Source organism: Molothrus aeneus, chromosome 2 (genome assembly GCF_037042795.1).
Source record: "Molothrus aeneus isolate 106 chromosome 2, BPBGC_Maene_1.0, whole genome shotgun sequence".
NCBI lineage: Eukaryota > Metazoa > Chordata > Aves > Passeriformes > Icteridae > Molothrus > Molothrus aeneus.
In genome coordinates this window covers 27,851,964-27,872,531 of record NC_089647.1, presented here as the reverse complement: position 1 = coordinate 27,872,531, position 20,568 = coordinate 27,851,964, and the positions used below count along the sequence as shown (strand labels likewise).

The 20,568-nt window shown below is 48.6% G+C and overlaps 2 protein-coding genes across 2 annotated transcripts; one reads left to right on the top strand and one right to left on the bottom strand.

The window, feature by feature from the left end:
• The first annotated feature begins 2,432 nt into the window (after positions 1-2,432).
• LPCAT3 (lysophosphatidylcholine acyltransferase 3) lies at positions 2,433-16,362 on the top strand. Its single transcript, XM_066572200.1, is given in 14 exon segments — positions 2,433-2,474; positions 2,476-2,629; positions 10,660-10,767; positions 10,882-10,988; positions 11,141-11,234; positions 11,321-11,358; positions 12,408-12,586; positions 12,995-13,103; positions 13,769-13,855; positions 14,143-14,309; positions 14,871-15,018; positions 15,509-15,667; positions 15,776-15,902; positions 16,019-16,362. Coding segments are annotated over 13 exon segments (1,509 nt in total). The 3' UTR covers positions 15,893-15,902; positions 16,019-16,362.
• Positions 16,363-16,581: 219 nt separating this feature from the next.
• Positions 16,582-20,546, bottom strand: EMG1 (EMG1 N1-specific pseudouridine methyltransferase). Its single transcript, XM_066572201.1, has 6 exons — positions 20,404-20,546; positions 20,217-20,318; positions 19,735-19,876; positions 19,315-19,373; positions 17,671-17,820; positions 16,582-16,907 (listed from the first exon to the last, which is right to left on the bottom strand). Exons 1-6 carry the CDS (start codon positions 20,542-20,544, stop codon positions 16,794-16,796), a joined length of 708 nt encoding a protein of 235 aa, XP_066428298.1. The 5' UTR covers positions 20,545-20,546; the 3' UTR covers positions 16,582-16,793.
• Between the last annotated feature and the right edge of the window lie 22 nt (positions 20,547-20,568).

Here is a 20,568-nt window from a genome sequence, read left to right as displayed (position 1 = left end):
AAACAGGTCAAATATAGCAACATTTCAAGCAACTGGAAACAATCTTGCAATGGAAATTGTTGGGCAATCTCAGGAACAGATGCTGCTTCTGAAACTCTTCTCTGACAACAGTAAATTACAGGACTAAGCAGATCACTTCTTGTCAAACGTGCCTTGAGCAGGGTCAGACAGCTGTCACGCTCACATAGAACTGATTTACTTAGGAAAGTGGCCTAAACACCATAAACACACAACTGAATGTGGAAATGAGAGACAGACATGCCTTGAAAAGCCAGTTCTCAGACTTTGCAGAAATTTTGGCAAATTTGTCACCTACTTAGGGTGGACAAATAGAGCAACCTGTTTGTATAGTCTAACCTGACAGAGTCAGCTACCCAGGAGGGTTTTTAAACCCTTGCTATTCATCTTGGCCTGCCACTCTGCACCTTACTCTGCCTTCAGGGGACTTCTGGAGGAGAAGGCCAAGCTCTCCCCTTCTTCACACACTTCCTCATGCCCCAGTGCAAGAGAGGCATGAACCAAAGGGAAAGAGCCCAGTGGATAGGTGACTAGACCTTTTTTATTGAGAAATCTGGATTTGTTTAGCCTGGAAAAGAGAAGGGCAAGGAGAAGCAAGGTCTTTATCCTGGTCTCCTGAGTAAATGAGGTCTTTGTGGCCATGCTGCCAGTCAGTGCCTTTCCAGTCAGATTTGATAAGAAATGGCATCTAGCAGGTTCTGGTGCTGCTACCTAAAGGGTGGTGATAAGGAGGATGGACCAGGATAAAGAGGATGATTCAGCACTGGTTCAGGAGCCCAGAAAGGCTGGGAGCTTTCCAACCATGAAAATGTACAGCAATTACCCAGGCACTGCCGTGAGCAAATGGCTCCAGCCTTGAGTCCTGCTTGCGAGCTGCAGTTTGGATCAGAGAACTCCAGAGATCTCTTTTCATGTGAACCTTTGTGCAAGCCTGAGTTTGTCCCTCAGCTGAATTTGTGCACCCAAGTGACCCAGCAGGAAAATGGTAACACCAGCAAGGGAAGAGGATCACATCCGTTGCACCTGACACTTCAGCTGGGGAGAACATGGGGTGCACTCATGGACAGCTGCATGAGGGGACACACCTAAGAAAAGGCCATCCAGCAGCTGAGTTATGGGGAGTCTGTGTGGGCCCAGCTCCTGAGCGACTGGAGAGCCACAGAATCCCAGAATTGGTAGGGTTGGGAGGAACTTCTGGTTATCCAGTCCAGCCTCCCTGCCAAGGCAGGGTCACCTAGAGCAGGTGACACAGGAATGTATCCACGCAGGCTTTGAAGGTCTCCAGAGAAGGAGACTCCACATCCTCCCTGGGCAGCATGTTCAGCACTCTGCCACCCTCAGTGTAAGAAAGTTCTCAGTCATGGAGGTGGAACTTTATGGGGTTTGGTTTATGGCCACCACTGACACAGTGCCTGCTGCAGTGGCACACTGAGCTGGGTGCCACCGGTGCAGGGCACAGCATGGCTGCTGCCATAAGGCCCGTGAGGAAGCAGGTCCCTCTGGGCCACGGGAGCTAAGGAGCGGGGATGTGTCCTGTGGGAGCCCCTGGGGCAGTGGGACCTGGCAGTGCTGGGGGAGCTCTGGCAGCGCTGAAGCTGAGACTGAGGCTGAGGCCAAGACCAGGGACGGGGCTGTGGCCAAGGCCACGACTGAGGTCAGGGCCAAAGCCACAGCCAGTACCCAGGGAGCCAGAGCCAAGCAGCAGAGCTGGACTCAGAGCTGGGCTCAGGCTTACACCAGGACCCGGAGCTAGGCTCAGGCTTACACCCAGATCCAGAACCGGGCTCAGCTCACACCCAGACCCAGAGCCGGGCTCAGCTCACACCCAGATCCAGAGCCGGACTCAGCTCACACCCAGACCCAGAGCCGGGCTCAGCTCACACCCAGACCCAGAGCCGGGCTCAGCTCACACCCAGATCCAGAGCCGGACTCAGCTCACACCCAGACCCAGAGCCGGACTCAGCTCACACCCAGACCCAGAGCTAGGCTCAGCTCACACCCAGATCCAGAGCTAGGCTCAGCTCACACCCAGATCCAGAGCTAGGCTCAGCTCACACCCAGACCCCGGCCCAGACCTTGGCTGAGGGCCCCGCGCGCGGCCCACGCGCCCCTGCCGCTCCCGCCCTCCCCGCGCGCGCCTCGTGTCCGCGAATAACCCCCGGCCCGCCCCGCCGCTCTCCTGTCCCGCCGCAGCCAATCGGGAGCCGCGCTCCGCCCCGCCCTCCCGGCCCCGCCCCGCCGGGCCCCCGGTCCCGCCCTCGGCCGGCGTTCCCCCAATCATTGGCCGGCGGGGCCAGCCCGCGTCACCGCCCACTCGCGGGTAACCTTTGCCTTAGTGCGCGCAGGGCCCTGCCCCGCTGCCACCGCTGCCCAATGGCAGGCGCGGCGGGGCGGGGCCGGGCGCGCCGCAGCCAATGGGCGCGCAGGGGGCCGCGCGCGGTGCGGGGGCCGCGGTGGCTGGTGCCGCTGCCGGGTTCGGGGCGCGACCGGCCGGCGGGGTGGCCGGCGGCGAAGATGGCGGTGGCGGTGTCCGGCTGGAGCCTGGCGCGGCTGGCCGAGGCCCTGGGCTCCTCGGAGCAGGCGCTGCGCCTCATCCTCTCCATCCTCATGGGTAAGGCAGGGCGGGGGGAGACGGGACTGGCGCCCCGGGCGGGGCTCTGCGCCCGCCGGGGGAAGGGGCGAGCCCGTCGCCGCCGCTGCCGTGCCGCGCTACTCGGGGGCCGGGACCGGGCATCGCTTCGCCCGCGCGGAGCCGCACCTGTGCCAGCGCCGCCGCGCCAGGCCACGTGTGCGCGCCGAGCCGGCGGGAGAGATCCCCCGGGCAGCGGCACCGCCCGTCCCGCCCGGGCAGCCCGTGAAGTGCCCCGCTGCGGCCGCCCCGCCAGCCCCCCGCCCGCCCGGCGCGCAGGGGACCCTGCTCGGTTTCCCCGCGGGAGGTCGGGGTGCGGTCCTGGCAGGCCGCCTGTGGACGCGGGGCAAGGAGGAGCCTGCGAAAGACCCCGATTTGGGTCCGTGTCCCGGGCGCAGGAACTTTATTTGGGATTGTCCCGTGAGTGCCCGGTGATGCGAGTGCATCCCGTGCCCCGTGAGCGGGTGTCCGGAGGGGTGTCCGCTCGGGAGTCTCCGCAGCCCCTCAGGTGCTGCCCCGTCCGAGTGCAGGGACGTCGCTGTCCGGGGACATCACCCGTGTGTGCGGCGGTGATGGCACCGTGCGGGAGAGGCGTGTCATCGGGGCACTACCGGGCAGGCTGGCAAAACCTTCCAGCTCCGTGCCAGGAGAACTGGGGTGATGTCCTGCGCTCCACCTGCAGCGCGAAGCGTGTTGCAAAACACAGGGTGCCTGCGCTTATGTAAACACGAGATACTTGAGTTCCATGCGAAATGGTTAAGGCAGGGCTGGAGTTGTGATGTGGGCTGGCGATTGAGGGGGAGGTTGTAGCTCCCAAAACATTAATTCAAGTGTGTGTATACATGCTATCTGTGTAATTCTCTGCAGATGCTCAGGGAAACTTTGGGTTGTGAAAGCATTTGGTGGTGTAGTCACCTAGCAGGAAAGAAATACAAGCTTTCCTCTGAACCTGAAAGTGTATTCGAAGTGATACAGCCACTACTGTGTCATCTATCACAATAAAGTCGCTTTGGCTAACTAGAAGTATGATATTTTTAAAGGAAATGCAAGCAAGAAAAACTGTGTCACTTCATAACTGTGGTCTGCACCAGCCTTATTCCTGCCTGATTTAGTTTATTATGTGTGAGATCAAACTGAGCCAAACATTCTTCCCATCAAAGGTCAGTACAGGAGATTGCACTGGCTATCGTTTAGAACTCAACATAGAAGTTTGTTCAACCAAACTTCTACAAAGAAAAAAAATGAAGTAATAGGAAACACACAGGACATGCACACAAGTCAGCATTAATTAGTCTTAGCAGCTCCCCACCTCTGAACGAGAAAAGTCCTGCTTTCCTTTCTCCCACGTCTCTCTCTGGTCCTTTAATTGCGCTCTGATTGAATTTACTTGTTTGGCAGAAACCTAAACCAGAAAAGGCAGATAGCTCACTGCAAGGTTAGTCACCCGGATCAACCAAGGGACCAGTCTAACGAGTGCTGATGCAGAAAAGGTCCTAGAAAGTGTGTGTGGAGGCAGCCACAGCAGCAGAGATGGCTCTGCAGAATGCACCACCATCGTACTCTCCGAGTTGCTTCTTGCCAGCAGTAAGTTGGGGACACGACATTCGGGAGGGTGTTTCCTGCTGAGCATCTTGTGGGTGTGCAGCACCAGTTCTTTGAAATAAACAGCAGATAATTATTGTCCTGATGATGATAAGAGCTGCCTGCTGCAGTCAGCAGATTAAGGAAGTGTGAGACTTCTGTGTGCTGTTACAAATGTTCCGTGTGCAGTGTCGACAGTGAGCCACTGGGATGCCACAGTGTCCCTTCCCAAGGCAGGCCACTATCTGTTTTACATAGTCTCAGTGGGATCTTTAGAATTTGTATTAAAATTCTGGGGAGCTGGGTCCAGAAGACCACTCATATCTCTCCCCTGCATGCCTCAAATGGATAAACCAAACCAGGAGGCTGGAGCTGCACTTTTCCCTGTCCTTTCTCCCTAGCTCGGTATCTTTTAATTAGATGCAGTGGCAGGCATAACTTCAGACAGAAAGCTTCAGGGCATGCAAAACAGCCTTGCCTGCAGTTTGGCACTCCTGCAGGTCATGTAGGTTGAACCACTCAGGCAGAGAGGACTGACTCCAGCTCTCCTGCTTAATGGATGGGTGAGCACTGGGTGGGAAAGCATACCTGTACCATGACCTTAAAAGGAAGGGCCAAACACCACTCCAGAGCAACATGAGAAGAGAATGAGAGGAGTTCCTTAGCCCCGCACAAAGAAATGTTCATTTAATTGCAGCTTAGTTTACAATCCTTTTAATCTCATTGGTAATGCAGCTAGTGCTGATGACCACTTCAGAGGATGGCATGGGGTATAAATGAAAGGCATTTCTAAAAGCTGGAAATGGCATTAGGACGTTAAGTATGGCTTTTCCTTCACTTCCTCCATTTCAGGTGTTTACATAGATTCAGGAAGAAAACTATTTTTGTTGGCTGCAGTTAATACTGCTGAATTATTTCAGGACAAGGCCATGAGGGTGAAGCATAGTTCCAAAGATGGACTAAAAAGTCGTTGCTTATTTCTTCCTCTGTGATGCAGTTTCCCATCTACACTGTGCAGTTTTACTGTGACAACAGTTTCTAGGGTTTCGCTTTCAGAGGATCACCACAAACGATTAAAAATAGTCTTCTGAAAAAGAGGAAGAATCACAAAGGACTTTCCAACTTCTTACATTGATTTCTGAAGAAAGCTGAGTTATTGTTGAAAAAATAGTCTGAATTTACTCTCTTGATTCAGGATAAGTGTTTGCTTAGTTATGATCTGAAATAACCAAAAGAGGTCATTTAAAACTGTTGGCATTCTGACATGACTGAAAAAAAAATTAAATACAGGAGAGAACAAGAGAAGGAGAAAGAACATTCAAGAACTAAGACTAGAGTAGTCTTAAAGAGCACCAAGTTGTTTCAGTGAACAAGTAACAGCACATTGCTGAGCAAATTATGGGGATTTTAGTCACAGTTTTGTATTTAAATCAGAGACAGGTTTATGCATGCTGCAATTTTGAAGTAGAGACTACAGCTAGAATAGAGTCCCTTACCTGGATTGTACAAGATGAAGAACTTACTGCAGACTTCCCCCACGTAAAAATTTGCATAGACAACCTTTGAAGAAAGTAATCTGCAATTTGGCAGCAGTACCAGCAGCAGGAATACCTGGAGCACAGTTCTGGACCCTGCCACAATAAAAATAGTGATATGTCACTATACTAATGTCTGTCAATCATATGAAAATGTCTTTGAGAGATGAACTCCAGCTTGTACTCTTCAGTAGGTCCCAGTGTTCCCACTGGAGCTGCTCCAGTGGTGTGAAGGAGATAACAGGGTTTCTGTGCTGCTGCTCCTGTCCTCACATGAGAGGGAACACATTTCTTTCCTGCTGTCACTGCTCAAAGCATAAACCAGGGTGCAGGAGGCCTTATGGCACTGTGTATTTAATACTTTATGTTGCTCGTGTTTTTTGCACGGCAGTACGATCCCAAAGAATTAAAGCTATTTATCTTACCATAATATTACACAGTGCCTTGTGAGCTACCTCCATAATATGGAGGGGAGCCAACATGCTGTTTACAGCCCTGAGCCAGAAATGACCCTGCTGGTTTGCCCAGACCTGCCAGGAAAAGCACTGGGAAAGTGTTCTTTCATTCCATGGACATAGCAGGGACCTGCAGAAAGTAACACATTCTTACCCAATGGGTGCCAGAAGCCTACTGCTTCACTTGCAAGTTGTCTTATCTCCTCCTCTTCTACCTCTCATCAATTTTTTTACATGCTCTGCTTCATGCTCCCTGCATCCTGAAGATTTTTAGGCTCAGTGAAATTCTTCTTGTGGTCACCCAAAGCTGCTGGCTTATCCCAAATCGAGTTCCCAGCTGGTCAGCCAAGCAGGAACCTTACTGCAAGGGCCTGTGAGCAACTGATTCTGATGGGTAAGGGATGGGAAAAGTTTTAAGAGGCAGCAATATCCTGCCATAAAACCAGCCCTGTCACAGTGTGTTTTCAGTTCAGTTTCATGTGAAGAGAGCCCTGTTCACATGCTTTCAGACAGTTTTGTTATGCAAACTAAAGCACCATAAGTGGACTTTCAGGGTAAACTTCTGAGCTGAATTAAAATACTCATGTTTATGCACCCAGTGTTTAACAAGGTGTGGCACTTCTGCAGTGTTAGAAACAGAAAGGAATAACTTTGGAGTTAAAATATTAGGTAAGGCTGATATTTCAACACTTTTTTCCCCTGTTGTCCCATTCCTTTTAGTTTTAGCATTCTTATAAAAAATGGAGATAACTTGTTGGATGTTAACAAAGGAGGAGTTAAATGTTCAGCAAAAAATGGGAGAAGAGGAAAGCTTGAAGATGGGATAGAGCACATCAAAGGGGAAATAAAGGGAGCAGAGATAAAAAGAACCTTTCTGCTGTTCTTATTTGCAGCTTTATCTCTGGAAAAAAAGAGGCATCTTAATCACCCAGTCCAGAAGATGGCAAACTTGACAGCACTATTTTTGCTTGGGATTCGTAGAACTTTTTTCCTGCCTAATCCACCTTCTTGATGATTTAACTTCTTTTGCTCAGTTAGATTCTTGTATCTGTAGACAAGCTGGGCTTTGTGCAGTGGCCCATTACTCTCCCAAATGGCCATGGCCAAGAAGTTGAGCTTGTCCTTTCCTTCCATCTCCATGGTTCTCTTAACCAGAGATCATCCTCTTGTTCCTGTGAAGTAAAAAAATAAAAATCATCTCAATTGCTAATTCCATTCTATAGAAGGTGTGTCTAGAGGGAAAACCCAGTTCTGTGTGCAGGCTGTTTTTCAGCTCCGTGGTGCATAGGGAAGAATGAGTTTGGATCAGAGGTTCCCTGCTGTTTTCTCCAGGAGTCTTACAACCACTTTCCCACTCTGCTTCATCCACTCTGCTTAGGGAGCTGTGAAAGGGGAGTTTGGCAGAGTGGGAGCTGCTGGGCAGAGCCTCTTGGCAGCAAGGAGCAGGGACTCTTGTCCTGTTGCTCTGAATGGCAGAAGCAAAGCAGCGCAGCGTTTCCTGCTGCTGGCATATCCAAAGGTGCCATCCAGCTTGCCAGAAGGCAACCATAGCTCCAAAAGCTGCTCTGCTAATTCAGGCTGCTTCAGGGACGTGGTAGTAGGGCAGGAGTACTGGTGTTGTTATCAGCAGGAATTGTTAGTTGTTTAATAGATAGTTTATCAGTGTTCAGAAGGGCACAGGCCACATCAGAATGACCATTGCTATCCACTGCCATTTGGGGGTTAAAGTTTGTATCAGCAGCATGCAACTGGCCCAGTTGTAAAACTGAGAAAATTACCCCATGCAACAAAACTGTAGGTAAACTGCAGTCCAGAGTACTAACAAGCTACTCTAGATATCAGAAGAATTTAGGCTGATGTTGTGACTTTTGGACTGGAACAGCAGCCACGTAGTGAAAGACCAGGGTTAAAGTTTATAGTTTCTAAAACCATGGATGCAGTGTGTATTATTAGTAACTCTCTATTTGTAAGGGTTCATCATTCTTTTTCCTTCAGAGCAGCATTATCCAAACCATGACACAATCTCCTGGGTAGAGCTAAAAAGGAGCACAGCTGACAAATGAGACAGGTCTCAGAAAGAGTAGGAACACTAGTTACATTATAGTATTCAGTCATACTTTAATTGTGTCTGTAGAAATGGCTAGAGGGAAAGAAAATGGTAGAAACTGACTGGTTTGCAAAATATTAGTGGTTTTTAAGAGAGTGGGAGACTCTTTAAAAGGAAGGTTTTAAACCATGCATATTGATGAACAGCAGTCAATTGTGCTTTGCCTGTATTTCTGATTTTTCTCCCCTTTGCTCAGAAGGGGGAAACGTTTTTCCACACTAAACCGCAGCTTTTAAACTTTTGATCTAATAAAACTTCATATGTTTTACCACTTTCCATTTCTCAAAGCCAGCTCTTCCTATGTTTTCTAAACTTCAGCAGGAAGATTGGCTCATGAACAAAGAATCCCCATTTGTATGTTTCTGAGTAAAAGGCCAGTAGAAAATACTACTTTTTTTTTTCTTAATCATGTGAATTGCTCTTATTCTTTGAGTTACTCCTGTATCCCCAGGAGCCCGTGTGATGAACTCTCTTTGCCAATTCCCTCTTTCCCCCTCAGCTGGTTTTCAGGCCAGCAGTGGGGGTGGAACGGGACAGAAGTGGGCTGTGTAAAAAGCATGGAAGACCGGGAAAGGAGAGGGATGGCCTGGGTAAGGCATTTTGTAGGGGAGTTTGGAGCTGCTGTTTAGGAAGGGAGAGCAGGCTGGATGTGCAGGAGGGAGGTTGCCAGGCTCTGGGAGCAGAGAGCCGTGGTATGTGGGGCTGGCCAGAAAGCAGCCTGTGGCGTGGGACACAAAAGGAGGAAGGAACAGCAACAAGGAGGCAGGGAAAACCAAAAGAGGGGTGGCAGGAGGCTGAGGAAATGGGGAGCAGCAGCTTGGTTTCAGGAGGCAGCAGGTACACATCTGGACGCAGCAGAACATGAGCCCAAAAGGATCTAGAAAAGAGCCCCAAAGTCCCCAACTCCAGGGCTCCCTCCCAAGGGATTTGTGGGGTTGGAGAGGGCCTTAAAATGGCTCCAGCCTGTGAGCACTGCCAGACTGCCAGACATGTATTTAAATAACGTGATAGAGTTTCTCATTTCCTCTCACAGTAGTGACTAGACTTGGCCTTGCTTGTTGGAAGCCTTCCATCCATCATACACTTCTCGGCAGAATGTGCATTTCATCACCTTTTATTACTGCTCCCTATAAAACATGACCACCTCCTCTACTGCTGCTCCATTAGTGCAGGTAGCAGAGCTCCATCCGCTGCTCCTGATCTCAGCCAGGATGATAAGTAGTGGGGATGCCAGTATTGTGGTATGTGATGAATTTCCCCTTTTTCTGAGCAGGGTAAGAGAACACACAGGCTTGCAAAGCAGAGCAATAAAGTTACAAGATGCCAGAATTAAAGTGGCTTCTTGTATCCCAGTTCAGTGCCTTGTGCACATGCCTTTAGAAAAGCGAATTGCAACACTTCCTGCGCCACAGTGTATTAAGACTTATTATATTTACTGTCTGCTATGTGGCAGTGCTTATTGCATGCTTCATGAAACTCACCTAGACAACAGAATTTAATTGAATTGTGGTGTTCTGTGTGACGCTTCTCACTGCATTACCAGAGTGCTTCACAAATATTTACTTCTCACTCGAGCCACAGATGAATAATCTGGAGGCATTCCTAACTTAGACTAGGAGTTACCTCACAGAAAATGCAAGGAAAAAAACCCCTTCCACTTTTCTTAGCTGCTCCATATGAAATGCTTCTGACTGATTTTTTTTTATCCAAAAATACCACATGCATAGTACCAGTGGATTTTAGTTACAGCTTTGTGTACCCAGTAGTTCACAAATCAGATGCAAATCCAAAGTTGCAGAGTTAGAAAAGCGAGAGTATCTTACTGGAGGTCACCTAAGGAGATCTGAAATTAAAGCTGAAAGAACTTATTGAGGTGGGAGTAGGACTGAGGTTTTTTGGACATTGTAATGGTATTAACCGTAAAGTTTTTCCCTTCCCCCTCCCTCTTTTTTTTTTTTTTTAAATCTAGCTTCTTGCCATGTTCATTGTGTTTGTCACATAATTTGGAAATTAATCACAGGCTAAAGTGTGATTCATGTATTTCAGCATTATCCATCTCATGTATTGAATGAGGCCAGAAAATGTAATCCTGTAATTTTTTACACTTCAATGTCAGTTTTGCTATAATTCTGTTCCTGTTAAAGTATTTTCTTCTGTACAGAGTAATTCATCTGGAGTCTGTCTCCCAAGATGCAAACGCAGTATCAGGAATTAACACCATGCCCTGTGTTGATAATGTGTGATGTAAAGTACATGTTCAGAAAAGCTATAGTTTGGTTCATGACAAATACTTTTCTAAACTTACTTACAACTCTTCCTTTTTTTTTCTCTCAGGATATCCTTTTGCCTTGTTCCAGCGCTATTTCCTCTTCCAGAAGGAGACCTACCTCATTCACCTCTACAACGTGTTCACAGGACTCTCAATTGCTTACTTCAATTTTGGTAAGATGAGGTTGGGAAGAGAGAGCTGCCTGGCCTGGGGCATGCTGTAATTTGGGAGGACCTATACATGTAATTTCTATTTCTCATCGCTCTCTTTGTTTTTCCTGCCCACAGGGACGCAGTTTTTTCATTCCCTGATATGTGTCCTAATCCAGTTCCTGATCCTGAGACTAATGGGTCGCACAATCACTGCCGTTATCACCACCTTTCTCTTTCAGATGGTAAACCCTCTTTTTTTTAGTCCCTGGGTTTGTAGAAGGGAGGCCTCTGTTCAGTTTAGCACTTCAGTAGCAACTGTGGGTGGAAAAGTGGAGGCAGATCAAAACCAGCTGGAGGAATTAGTTTGAATAACCCAAACAATGGTTTCTTTCAGACATACCTTATGGCTGGATATTACTTCACAGCCACAGAGCATTATGACATCAAGTGGACAATGCCACATTGTGTCTTGACACTTAAGTTGATTGGTGAGTGACACCTCTCTTCTCTCTCTTGCACTCTGCAAGCTGTGCCCATCCCAGGGATTCAAGTTTTCACTGTTTCTCACCTCTAGGTCTGGCCATTGATTACTATGATGGAGGAAAAGATCCGGTGAGTTAGACACCATTTCTCCATCATTCCATGCTGTCCCAGTGAGCTAGAGATCAGAAAATCATGTTCAAAGGATGTGAGTTAGCAAGCTGCATTGTTAGGTAAAAGCCACAGCTGAGAGGGGAGCCTCTGGGAGTGTTGGAGGGCACTGAATTCTAGACTGGAACAAAATAATTTGGAACAGAGGCAGTAGTGATTAGAGATGGACAGAAGTTGTTCCAGTTATGTCAGAATATTACTCTGCACCCTTCCAAATTCCCCACCATCTCCTTCCCCCAAATCTATTGCTTTAGATTCCCAATCCCTGACGCTCTGTGTCTTGTGGGTAGCATACCTTTAACTTGCAGACAATCAGTACTGGATCTCAGTTCCCATCTTCCTTTCTTTTGATTAGTCTTACCTTGTCCTTGTCAATGTCCTTACCATTTGTTAGGACCCTGTTTTTAGCTCAGAGAAACAGAGAAGTTACACAGCACAGTGTGTGGGAGAGGGCACTACACATGCTGCAGTCCCTCAATCCTGCTCCAAGTACCTGCATTCCCCATCTCCTGTTTGAGGCCTGACCAAGTCTGTAGCATCCATGGAATCACTGCTGACTGCAGGAAAATGAGGTCAAGATGAAACTTCTGAGCTGAAGCTTCAAGTATTTAAAAACAATTTTGGCATCAAGAAGTAGGAATTGTAGCACAATAAGGTCTTGGGAGAGTACATGGAATTGCAGTCAGGGACTGGAATAGGTCAGGTACTGCAGGGCTCCTACTATGCCTACTCTACTGCCAGGGATGCATGTCAGTGGATCCCTTCCATGTTGGGAGCTTATTTGGGAATAGAGACTGGTGCAACTGGTCTCAACCATTGGATCTTGTTGCTGTTTAGAGGGAGTGGGCATAGAGAGGTCTGGGAGAGGAATGGACACGAAGTACAAAGTGTAAAGTTCCATGTCCATGGGGAGCAAGAACTGAAACCAGTAAGGAGGCAGGGTGAGGACATAATATCCAGAGCTGGATGAAACCCCTGGGATGATGTTAATGCCACTCCCTTTGGTGCAGGAGTTCCTGACCCCTGAGCAGCGGCGATTTGCTGTTCGGGGGGTTCCTACCTTGCTGGAGGTCTCAGGATTCTCCTATTTCTATGGTGCCTTCATGGTTGGGCCTCAGTTCTCCATGACAGACTATCAGAAACTGGCAAGGGGTGAGATGACTGACGTTCCAGGCCAGAGACCCAATAGGTAATACAAAGCTGCTTGGCTTCTCCCCTTCCTACGATCCTAGAATGCCGACTCCTCCATGTTCCCTGCAGCAGACTGTTTCTTACCTGGACACAGAACTACTCTGGCCAGGAGTGATTTATGAGACAAGGCAGTCTTTCAAAAGTCTCTCGTAACTCTGCTTAATGTCCCAGCATTGTTCCAGGGCACGAACATCAACAACCATTTGACATCTTTAGTACAGACTCAGTTCCAGCCTGGTGATGCTTGCATCCCAGCTTCCAAATGGAGGCAGCTGCTGCAGTGGAATGTGGTGACTCCCTATTGCTGTCTCCCCCACCTCCTCCTCTTCACCTCTGTTTTTAAAACTGTGAGTTTGATGGTCTCTTTCCAAGGCATTTCTTTGACCTTGGTATTTTTCTTTCTCAGTTTCGTGCCTGCTCTCAAGCGCCTGAGCCTGGGTCTCTTGTTTCTAGTAACCTACACCTTGTCAAGCCCGTACATCTCTGACGAGTACCTCACCTCAGATGACTATATGGTATGTATTCACTTGGCCTTGTGGGGTGTGGAAGAATTCCACTTCTCTGGTGGGCACTGGATCTACAAGAGTGGAATTATTTTTTTATTTCTTTGTTTTTATTTTTGCCTCAATTTGAAAATAAATTGGCAACTAGTGATAAGATTTTCCACAGCTAATTTGGCTTTACTGCCTGTTGTGATGATTCCACCTGATGCAGAACAGGAATCTGTTGAGCAGAACTGAAACAAACGAAAACTTTTACAAATAGATAATTGATCCTAAATGCTACTGTTGGTTTTGGAAACATAATGTACATATTTTATGACCTTTTAATGACTTTCCATTTAACTATTATGTGCAAAGAATTTCACTGGAGTAACTCATAAGGCTTACCATAATCTTTGACGTTCTTGGAAAGCTCCTAACAAATAATTCCTACTGGCAGATTATCAGCAAGCATTTTGATTATGTTAATCCCAGAGTCTTCCCAACTCTACCTATTTCAATACAGCCAAATATTACCAAAGGAAAGAGAATGATGTGTAAGTTTGCATAAGCCTGGCAGCCCAGTCCCTATGTCTTAACACAGATTAAAACAAAAGACAGTGATGAAATACCTTGTGTCATTATAGCTACTCAACTCCAGGTTTTATTTTTACTCTGTTTCACTCTTATCTCTGCAGGAGAAGCCTTTCTGGTTCCGTTGTGGTTACATATTGATCTGGGGCAAAATTATACTCTACAAATATGTAACTTGCTGGCTTGTTACGGTGAGTCTAGATGTTGTTCCAGAAGCAAAAGACAAATGAATAAAGGTCCAAGCCTCTTGGACTTAGCACTAAGTGGAAGAAATCCAAATATCTGGAGGTCAGTGCAGGTCAGTTCTGCTTGCTTTAAGTTAGCAAAGGCTAGCTAACTAAAAGGCAGTTTTTAATCCATTTGTTCCATCTGTAGTGATGCTCTCAACACAGTGAGAGTCAGCATTTCCTCAGCTCTGCTTCTCCAGCAAAAATAGAGCAATATTTTCATCTTATCTTTCTTGTGCATTTTTTGATAGGAAGGTGTCTGCATCCTTGTTGGTCTGGGGTACAATGGGAAAGACCAGAATGGAAAGCCTTTGTGGAATGCCTGTGCCAACATGAAGGTCTGGCTGTATGAGACAACACCTTTGTTCACAGGGACCATTGCTTCTTTCAACATCAACACCAATGCTTGGGTGGCCCGGTGAGCAGGACACAATTCTCCTTCTATAATGCATCAATTCGGTTCTGCCAGCAGAACCAAGACCCTAGGCTAAGCAGGAGCACTAGAGGAAGAATCTTCCAGTTTTCAGTTTGTGCACCTTTTCTCATTTTTTGCTGCTGTGCCCTTAGAAACAGGTTATTGGAGTACTGGGTCAGAGAGATCTATTAATTCACCTGGAAGGGCAGTTCATTAATAAAAGCAAGCAGATGATGGCAGCAGAGCCTGCCTGCTCAGCCAGCCATAGAGCTGCTCTGACAGCTGCTTCTTGCATCATGGCTCCTGGTGCTCCCCACTCCAAACTCAATGGGTTTTGGTTCAGCACTTTCTGGGACCCACAGCCAAATAGCATGTACTGACCCCCTTCTCCCCCTTATAGCTGGGATTTCTTTAAGACTGTTTGGATGTAGGTGTTGCCCTGGTCATGCTGTTCCTGCTACCATGGGGTGTGCAAAGCATTGGGTCCCCTAGGCCCTTCATCCCTGACACAGCAGGGGAGGGAGAAGGATAACCTGGAGGCACTTTGTTTCTTTTCCACTCTAGCTACATCTTCAAGCGCCTGAAGTTCCTGGGCAACAAACTGCTGTCACAGGCACTGGCCCTGTTCTTCCTGGCCATCTGGCATGGGCTGCACTCAGGCTACCTGGTGTGCTTTCAGATGGAGTTGCTGATAGTCATCGTGGAAAGACAGGTGTGCTTTTTGTCTGACTTACCAGAACGGGGATGCCTGTGTTAGCCTCTGACCCTGGTTCTGGAAAGTGCCACGCTGAAGGCTTTACTTGTATCAAATATGAAAAATAGCTGCTCACTTTGGAATTGGTTTTCAAGCATGGCAGGGTTTTATTCTCAAGAGTTTAGTAGGTTGCTGCCTTTTGCGTGAGCAAACCATAAATATATTGCAGAAGCTGACAGGGAGAGAACTGGAAAACTTGGCATATGAGCAGAGGGCAGCTGAATGCCTCTGTTAAATCTCCTAGTACTGCAGGAACAATATTCCTTATTAAAATGTATTTTCTTAATTAAAACTTTGGCCAGGACAGGGGATTTAGCTACTTTTTTAGACTACCTGCTTATTCAAACACATTTTACACAGCTGGATGGAGAACTTTGGCCCCAGAGCCTGCATCTACAGCCACAGGACATCCAACTGTTGAGAATTCTGGTTTCTCTCTTTAAATTAGGCCATGAACCTTGTTCGGGACAGTCCTGCCCTAAGCACTTTGGCCTCCATCACTGTCTTGCGGCCCATCTTCTACGTGCTGCAGCAGACTAACCACTGGATGTTCATGGGTTACTCCCTGGTGCCATTCTGCCTTTTCACCTGGGACAAATGGATGAAGGTATTTAGAAACCACAAACCACGTGGTCAACTCTGTTCCCTCCATCCCCTCCCGCGTTCTTGGCTCAAAGCTGGTTGCTGATCCCCAACCCTGCCTTTCTCTTTACAGGTGTACAGGTCTATTTATTTCTTCGGCCACGTGTTGTTCTTCACCTTACTGCTGGTGTTGCCTTACATTCGCAGATTAATCGTGCCACGGAAAGAAAAGCTAAAAAGAGCAGAATAACAGCCAAAAGGTGAGGCTGTATGAGGTAGAGACCAGGAGGTAAAGTGGGGCAGCAATGCTGCAGCCCAAGGTGAAAGGCAAACATGGTATCAACCAAAGCAAATATAGGGCACCTCTGTTTTTCAGATTGTACCACCTGTGCATTCGTAGGAGTTGATTTGACACTCCGGAAGCAAAGCATCACCTGCCAAGTTTGCTGTGTTGAAGTATGACTATTTCTCAACGCAAGGAGGGGGAAGGAGAAAGCACAGGGTCAGAGACCTGAAAGGAGGGGATGTGAGCGAGCCTCCTTGAGCCCCTCCACCTTCTGTCCGTTGCCTTATCTCTGCCGCCCCGCGGCCGGCGCTCGTCTCTCCGCTGACACCAGATGATTGTACCACACTCACGGCAGGTGCTGCGTTGGATTGGAGCCACCTTCTGACTTTTCTACGTTTGTCATCTAAGATAAAAATTGCTCCTGGTCTTTTTAACATCGGCTTCAGCTCCTTTCCTCTCGGGCGCCTCGGTGTGGGAGTGTGAACTGTCACATGCCGCCAAGGAAGGCGATTCTACAGGACCAAGTGACACCAGGGTGAGCAGGGCACAGCTAAGAATTCCACTTCTGTGTGACAAATTCAGGCCAAGTCCCTGCTATAAGGGGATCCAGCCTGCCCACATATGAAAAATGAGAAAGTAAAATTCACAAGCGCTTTTTACTCAAAAAAGGTACCTTTAATAGGAGGAAAAAGGGTCAGTGGGGCAGTCCTTTTAAAGTCTCATTGCTTCAGAAGCTACAAGGACAAAGTTGAAGTGTTTTCCAAGAGCCCAAAGCTGCACCAAGTTCACACCCAAGTCAAAGAGCCCTTTCAGAATGTGAAGTCACTGTATACAAGTCCATCATGACAGCAGTAGCAGCAGAAGCTCAGACTATTCCCCACACTTCCTCAAAGGCAGTAGTAATTTTAGCACACGTCAGGGCAGCAGAAAGGGGATAGTTGCTGATGGAGACCATCTTTTCTGTATAGTCAACATTGACCTGGAGAAGAGGGGGGGAAATAGAAAAAAAAAGAAAAAAACAAGTTGCAAAAAGTTTTCACTGAGCCTCATCTCCATTAGTGCAAGAAAGACAAGAAGCCACTGGAGAGGGTCCAGCAGAGGCTAGACAGATTATTGGGACATGGAACCATCTTTATGGGAAGAGACTGCAGGGCCTGTTTTGCTAAAGGAAGAGAAGACTGAGGGGATCTCATTAATGCACATAAATATCTCAAGGGTGGGTGCCTAGAGGATGGTGCCAGACTCTTTCCTCTGGTGCCCAGGGACAGGGCAAGGAGCAGTGGCCATAAACTAAAACAGAAGAAGTTTCACCACAACATGAGGAGGAACTTCTTTATTTTGAGGGTGGCAGAGCACTGAACATGCTGCCCAGGGAGGTTGTGGAGTCTCCCTCTCTGGAGACATTCAAAATCCACCTAGACGTGTTCCTCTGTCACCTGCTCCAGGTGACCCTGCCTTGGCAAGGGGTTGGACTGGATGATCTCCAGAGATCCCTTCCAAATTCCAACACTAACAACTACAGAGGCACAGTATTTCCTCAGCAGAGAAACTGCCAGCCTTCACTTGGTAGGGACAACAGTCCCACGTGTTGCAGTTTTGGGCCTTTTTTTGACAAGCACACAGGGAAAAATGGGGGGCTGGGGGGAGGGGAAACCAAGCCAAAAAAGGGCAGATAAAACCTCTGTACTTAGAACAAGACTGAAACCTTTTCACAAGCCCAGGTAAGGGATACACACACTTACTGAGCCATGGGCAAAAGCTCCCACCACGATGACAACTGGCTCTGCTGCAGGAACCAGCTCACGCAGATCTGACACCTGTGACGCTGCAAAAGAGGTGCCAATCTTCATACAGCCCACGGGCAGATGGTCAGTCACTGGGTTTTTAATCACCTACAGAAAGCAGAAAATTAATAGGGGTGTAGAGGTAACAGACCCTAACACATAGCTAGATGCATTGTTTGCTACAAGCAACAGACAAACAGAAAATTCATCAGCTGGTTGCAGGCTGTGTCAGGAGCTCATGACTGGTGCATCTGGAGCAGTCCATCCTCATCGTCCTTGGTGGTGCTGTCATTCCACAACCAACATTGTGTACACAATTCAACATCACAGACTGCCCTTGGCCAAAAATCAAATCCCCTTGGGGTACACATCCTGGTTTCCCTGTCCCCCTGATTACCCACCAAGTACACCCAGGTCCTTGGGCAAAATCAGTCCCAGATAGGTTGGGATATGCCCAGGATACAGGTGATGTAGAGGTAGATGAGCCTTGGCTGTGGGGAGCAGTAGAACAAGTAGCAGAGCTCCCCATGAGCAGCAGTGCAATTCCTGAATAATTCAAAATCAAAAAAGTCCACAAGACCTTCTCCAAGTGACAGTAGGCAATATGGAATAGCCAGGAGAAGCTGAGGCACAGCACTGCTCCCAGAGGAGCATCCCAAACACCACCTTCTCCTGCAAAGAAGCCATGAAGGACTCATTGGGCAGCACGGTCAGGATCCCCAGGCACAGGGACAGAACAAACCCCAGCAGGTGTGTGCAGGTGTTGCCAGTCTCTGTGTAGCTGGAAGATGCTCTTGAAACAGGCACAGAGGGATGGCATGGAGGACCTATAGTCCCCTTTAGGCAACTCTCTCTCATCTTGGCTGGCAAGCAGGCTGCTGCTGGGATTTAAAACCACTCTCCTTCTTTGGAGAATCCGAATTTTCCACAAGAAAGTTACAATACACATTTAAGTCATGGTTAGTTCTTTGCTTCTGGAGTCTTGCTGACCATGTTCTCAGGCAGGTGCACTGGCTAGGGCCAAGCTTTCTCTGCCAAGGTGACATCACCATCAGCTTCCTCAGGCTGCTGCTTTTCTGGCATTTCCAGCACCAAGGGCAGTTCTTCATCCAAGGAATTCAATATCATGATAAATCCTTTGTCCCTGTGGTTAATCCAGTCTTCCTCTCTGTGACTGCAGAAGCCATTCAAGTTAATTATATCTTCATTTCCACCTCTCTCTGCCTTTTTGAAATCTCTACCCAAAAGCTGTCAATGCCCAGGTGTGGCAGTCAGGCTCAGGCGAGGAAACAGATCCCTCAGCTCCAAGGACAGGTGTGTTTGGGGGTTCCTTCCTGCAGCAGCAGCTCCTAGCCAGGTTGCATGTGGGAGAGCCCCCCTGAAACCAGCATCCCCAGCAAGGACAGGACAGGTGAGAATAGCAACAACACCACCACAACAACAACAACAAAAACAAAAACAAAACAAACAAACAAAACAAAACAAAAAAAACAAACAAACAAAAAAAAAAACCAACAAAAACACCTCTCCCGAAAAGGAATCCCTCCTGCACTGCCATTAGAATGTTGCAACGTTAGCTATGAACAGTTACAGAGTATTTACCTTCAGCAGTTTCTGAGGCCCATCAGCTGCTCTAACACTGAGCTTATGCAGCAGCTGAACTGGCAAAGAGAAAACAAGGAAAAAAAAAACACTTAAGCTGCGTGGTGATTTGCTGCACGAATCCCATGCTGTGCCTGAGCTGAGCTACCCAAAAAGCCCACCTTTAGACTTCCCATCACAGTCTGTAGAAAGTTATTTTACTGACAGCACAGCCTCCTGCAGGCACTCCCACTGTGCTAGGGAGCACACAGCTGAGGCATGCATCCTGGAACATCCCAGAGAGATGCTTTCACTTCTGTGCTCTTTTCTCACTTTGACATTTTAAGGTCGGTGCCAGTTTCTGACTTTTCCTGAAGTTCCCCCAGTCCTGACCACCTTCCTGCATTATTCCATAGCTGGTGTAGGATTTGAATTGCTTACCCATAAGCCCACAGAATCGATCAAAAGTTCTTGGGATTCTGGTTTGGGGATTGACTTCAATGAGAACATTCTTCCTGGTGTGGATATAAACCTGCAGGAGCCCAGCCCGATTCAGGGGGCTGTCCATCAGCATCAGGAGGCTCTGAAAGCCAAAAGCACACAGTAGTGGAAATAGAAAGGCACAGGAGAGAGAATTCTAGGGAAAATTGACGGTTAGCCCCCACAAATGCAGAAGGAACCGATGCTGAGGCTGAAAGCTCATCCCGCTATGGGATGTAACACTATAACGCTAAGAAATCAAGTCCAGACTCCAACAGCGACTCAACCCAAAACCCACCAGCGTAGCAGAGGAGGCAAAACTCGCCCCCGGGCTCCAGGGGCCCAAGCGGACCTGCGAACCCGAGGGACGGTGGCCCCGAGCCGCCGTGCCGGGTACCCCGAGCAGCCCGGGCCACCACAGGCGCGCCGCACCCCGCGGGTACCTGGTGGGTGATGTCGGGCCGCACCTCCCCGGGGTCCCGGCCGTTCCGCAGCAGCAGCGCCTTGTGTTTGTCGCAATTGAGCAGCTCGAACGTCTTCCCCACCTACAGGCAAAGCGCGGAGAGATCAGCGGGGAGCGAGAACATCCTGGGCCCGGACGGACCCGCCCTGATCTCCCGCCACCCGCACCTTCACGGTCTCCAGACTCGCCCCCTCCAGCACGACCAGGAGCCGCCGCTGCCCGCGGGGCCGCTTGCCGCCCATCGAGCGCCCATCTTCATCCTCATCCTCCTCCGGCGCGTCCCCACGTGCCCGCCTGGGCGCCGCCATTTTGTCACGCGGCCCCCCCAGCCC

What these genes read in the sequence shown, in the direction of transcription:
- EMG1 (XM_066572201.1), bottom strand. Translation starts at nt 20,544, where the DNA reads ATGGCGGCGCCCAGGCGGGCACGTGGGGACGCGCCGGAGGAGGATGAG. An exon ending in CGAGTCTGGAGACCGTGAAG is followed by an intron (nt 20,319 to 20,403) that starts GTGCGGGTGGCG and finishes CTTTGCCTGTAG; the next exon opens with GTGGGGAAGACGTTCGAGCT. An exon ending in GAGCTTTTGCCCATGGCTCA is followed by an intron (nt 16,908 to 17,670) that starts GTAAGTGTGTGT and finishes CCTCTTCTCCAG; the next exon opens with GTCAATGTTGACTATACAGA.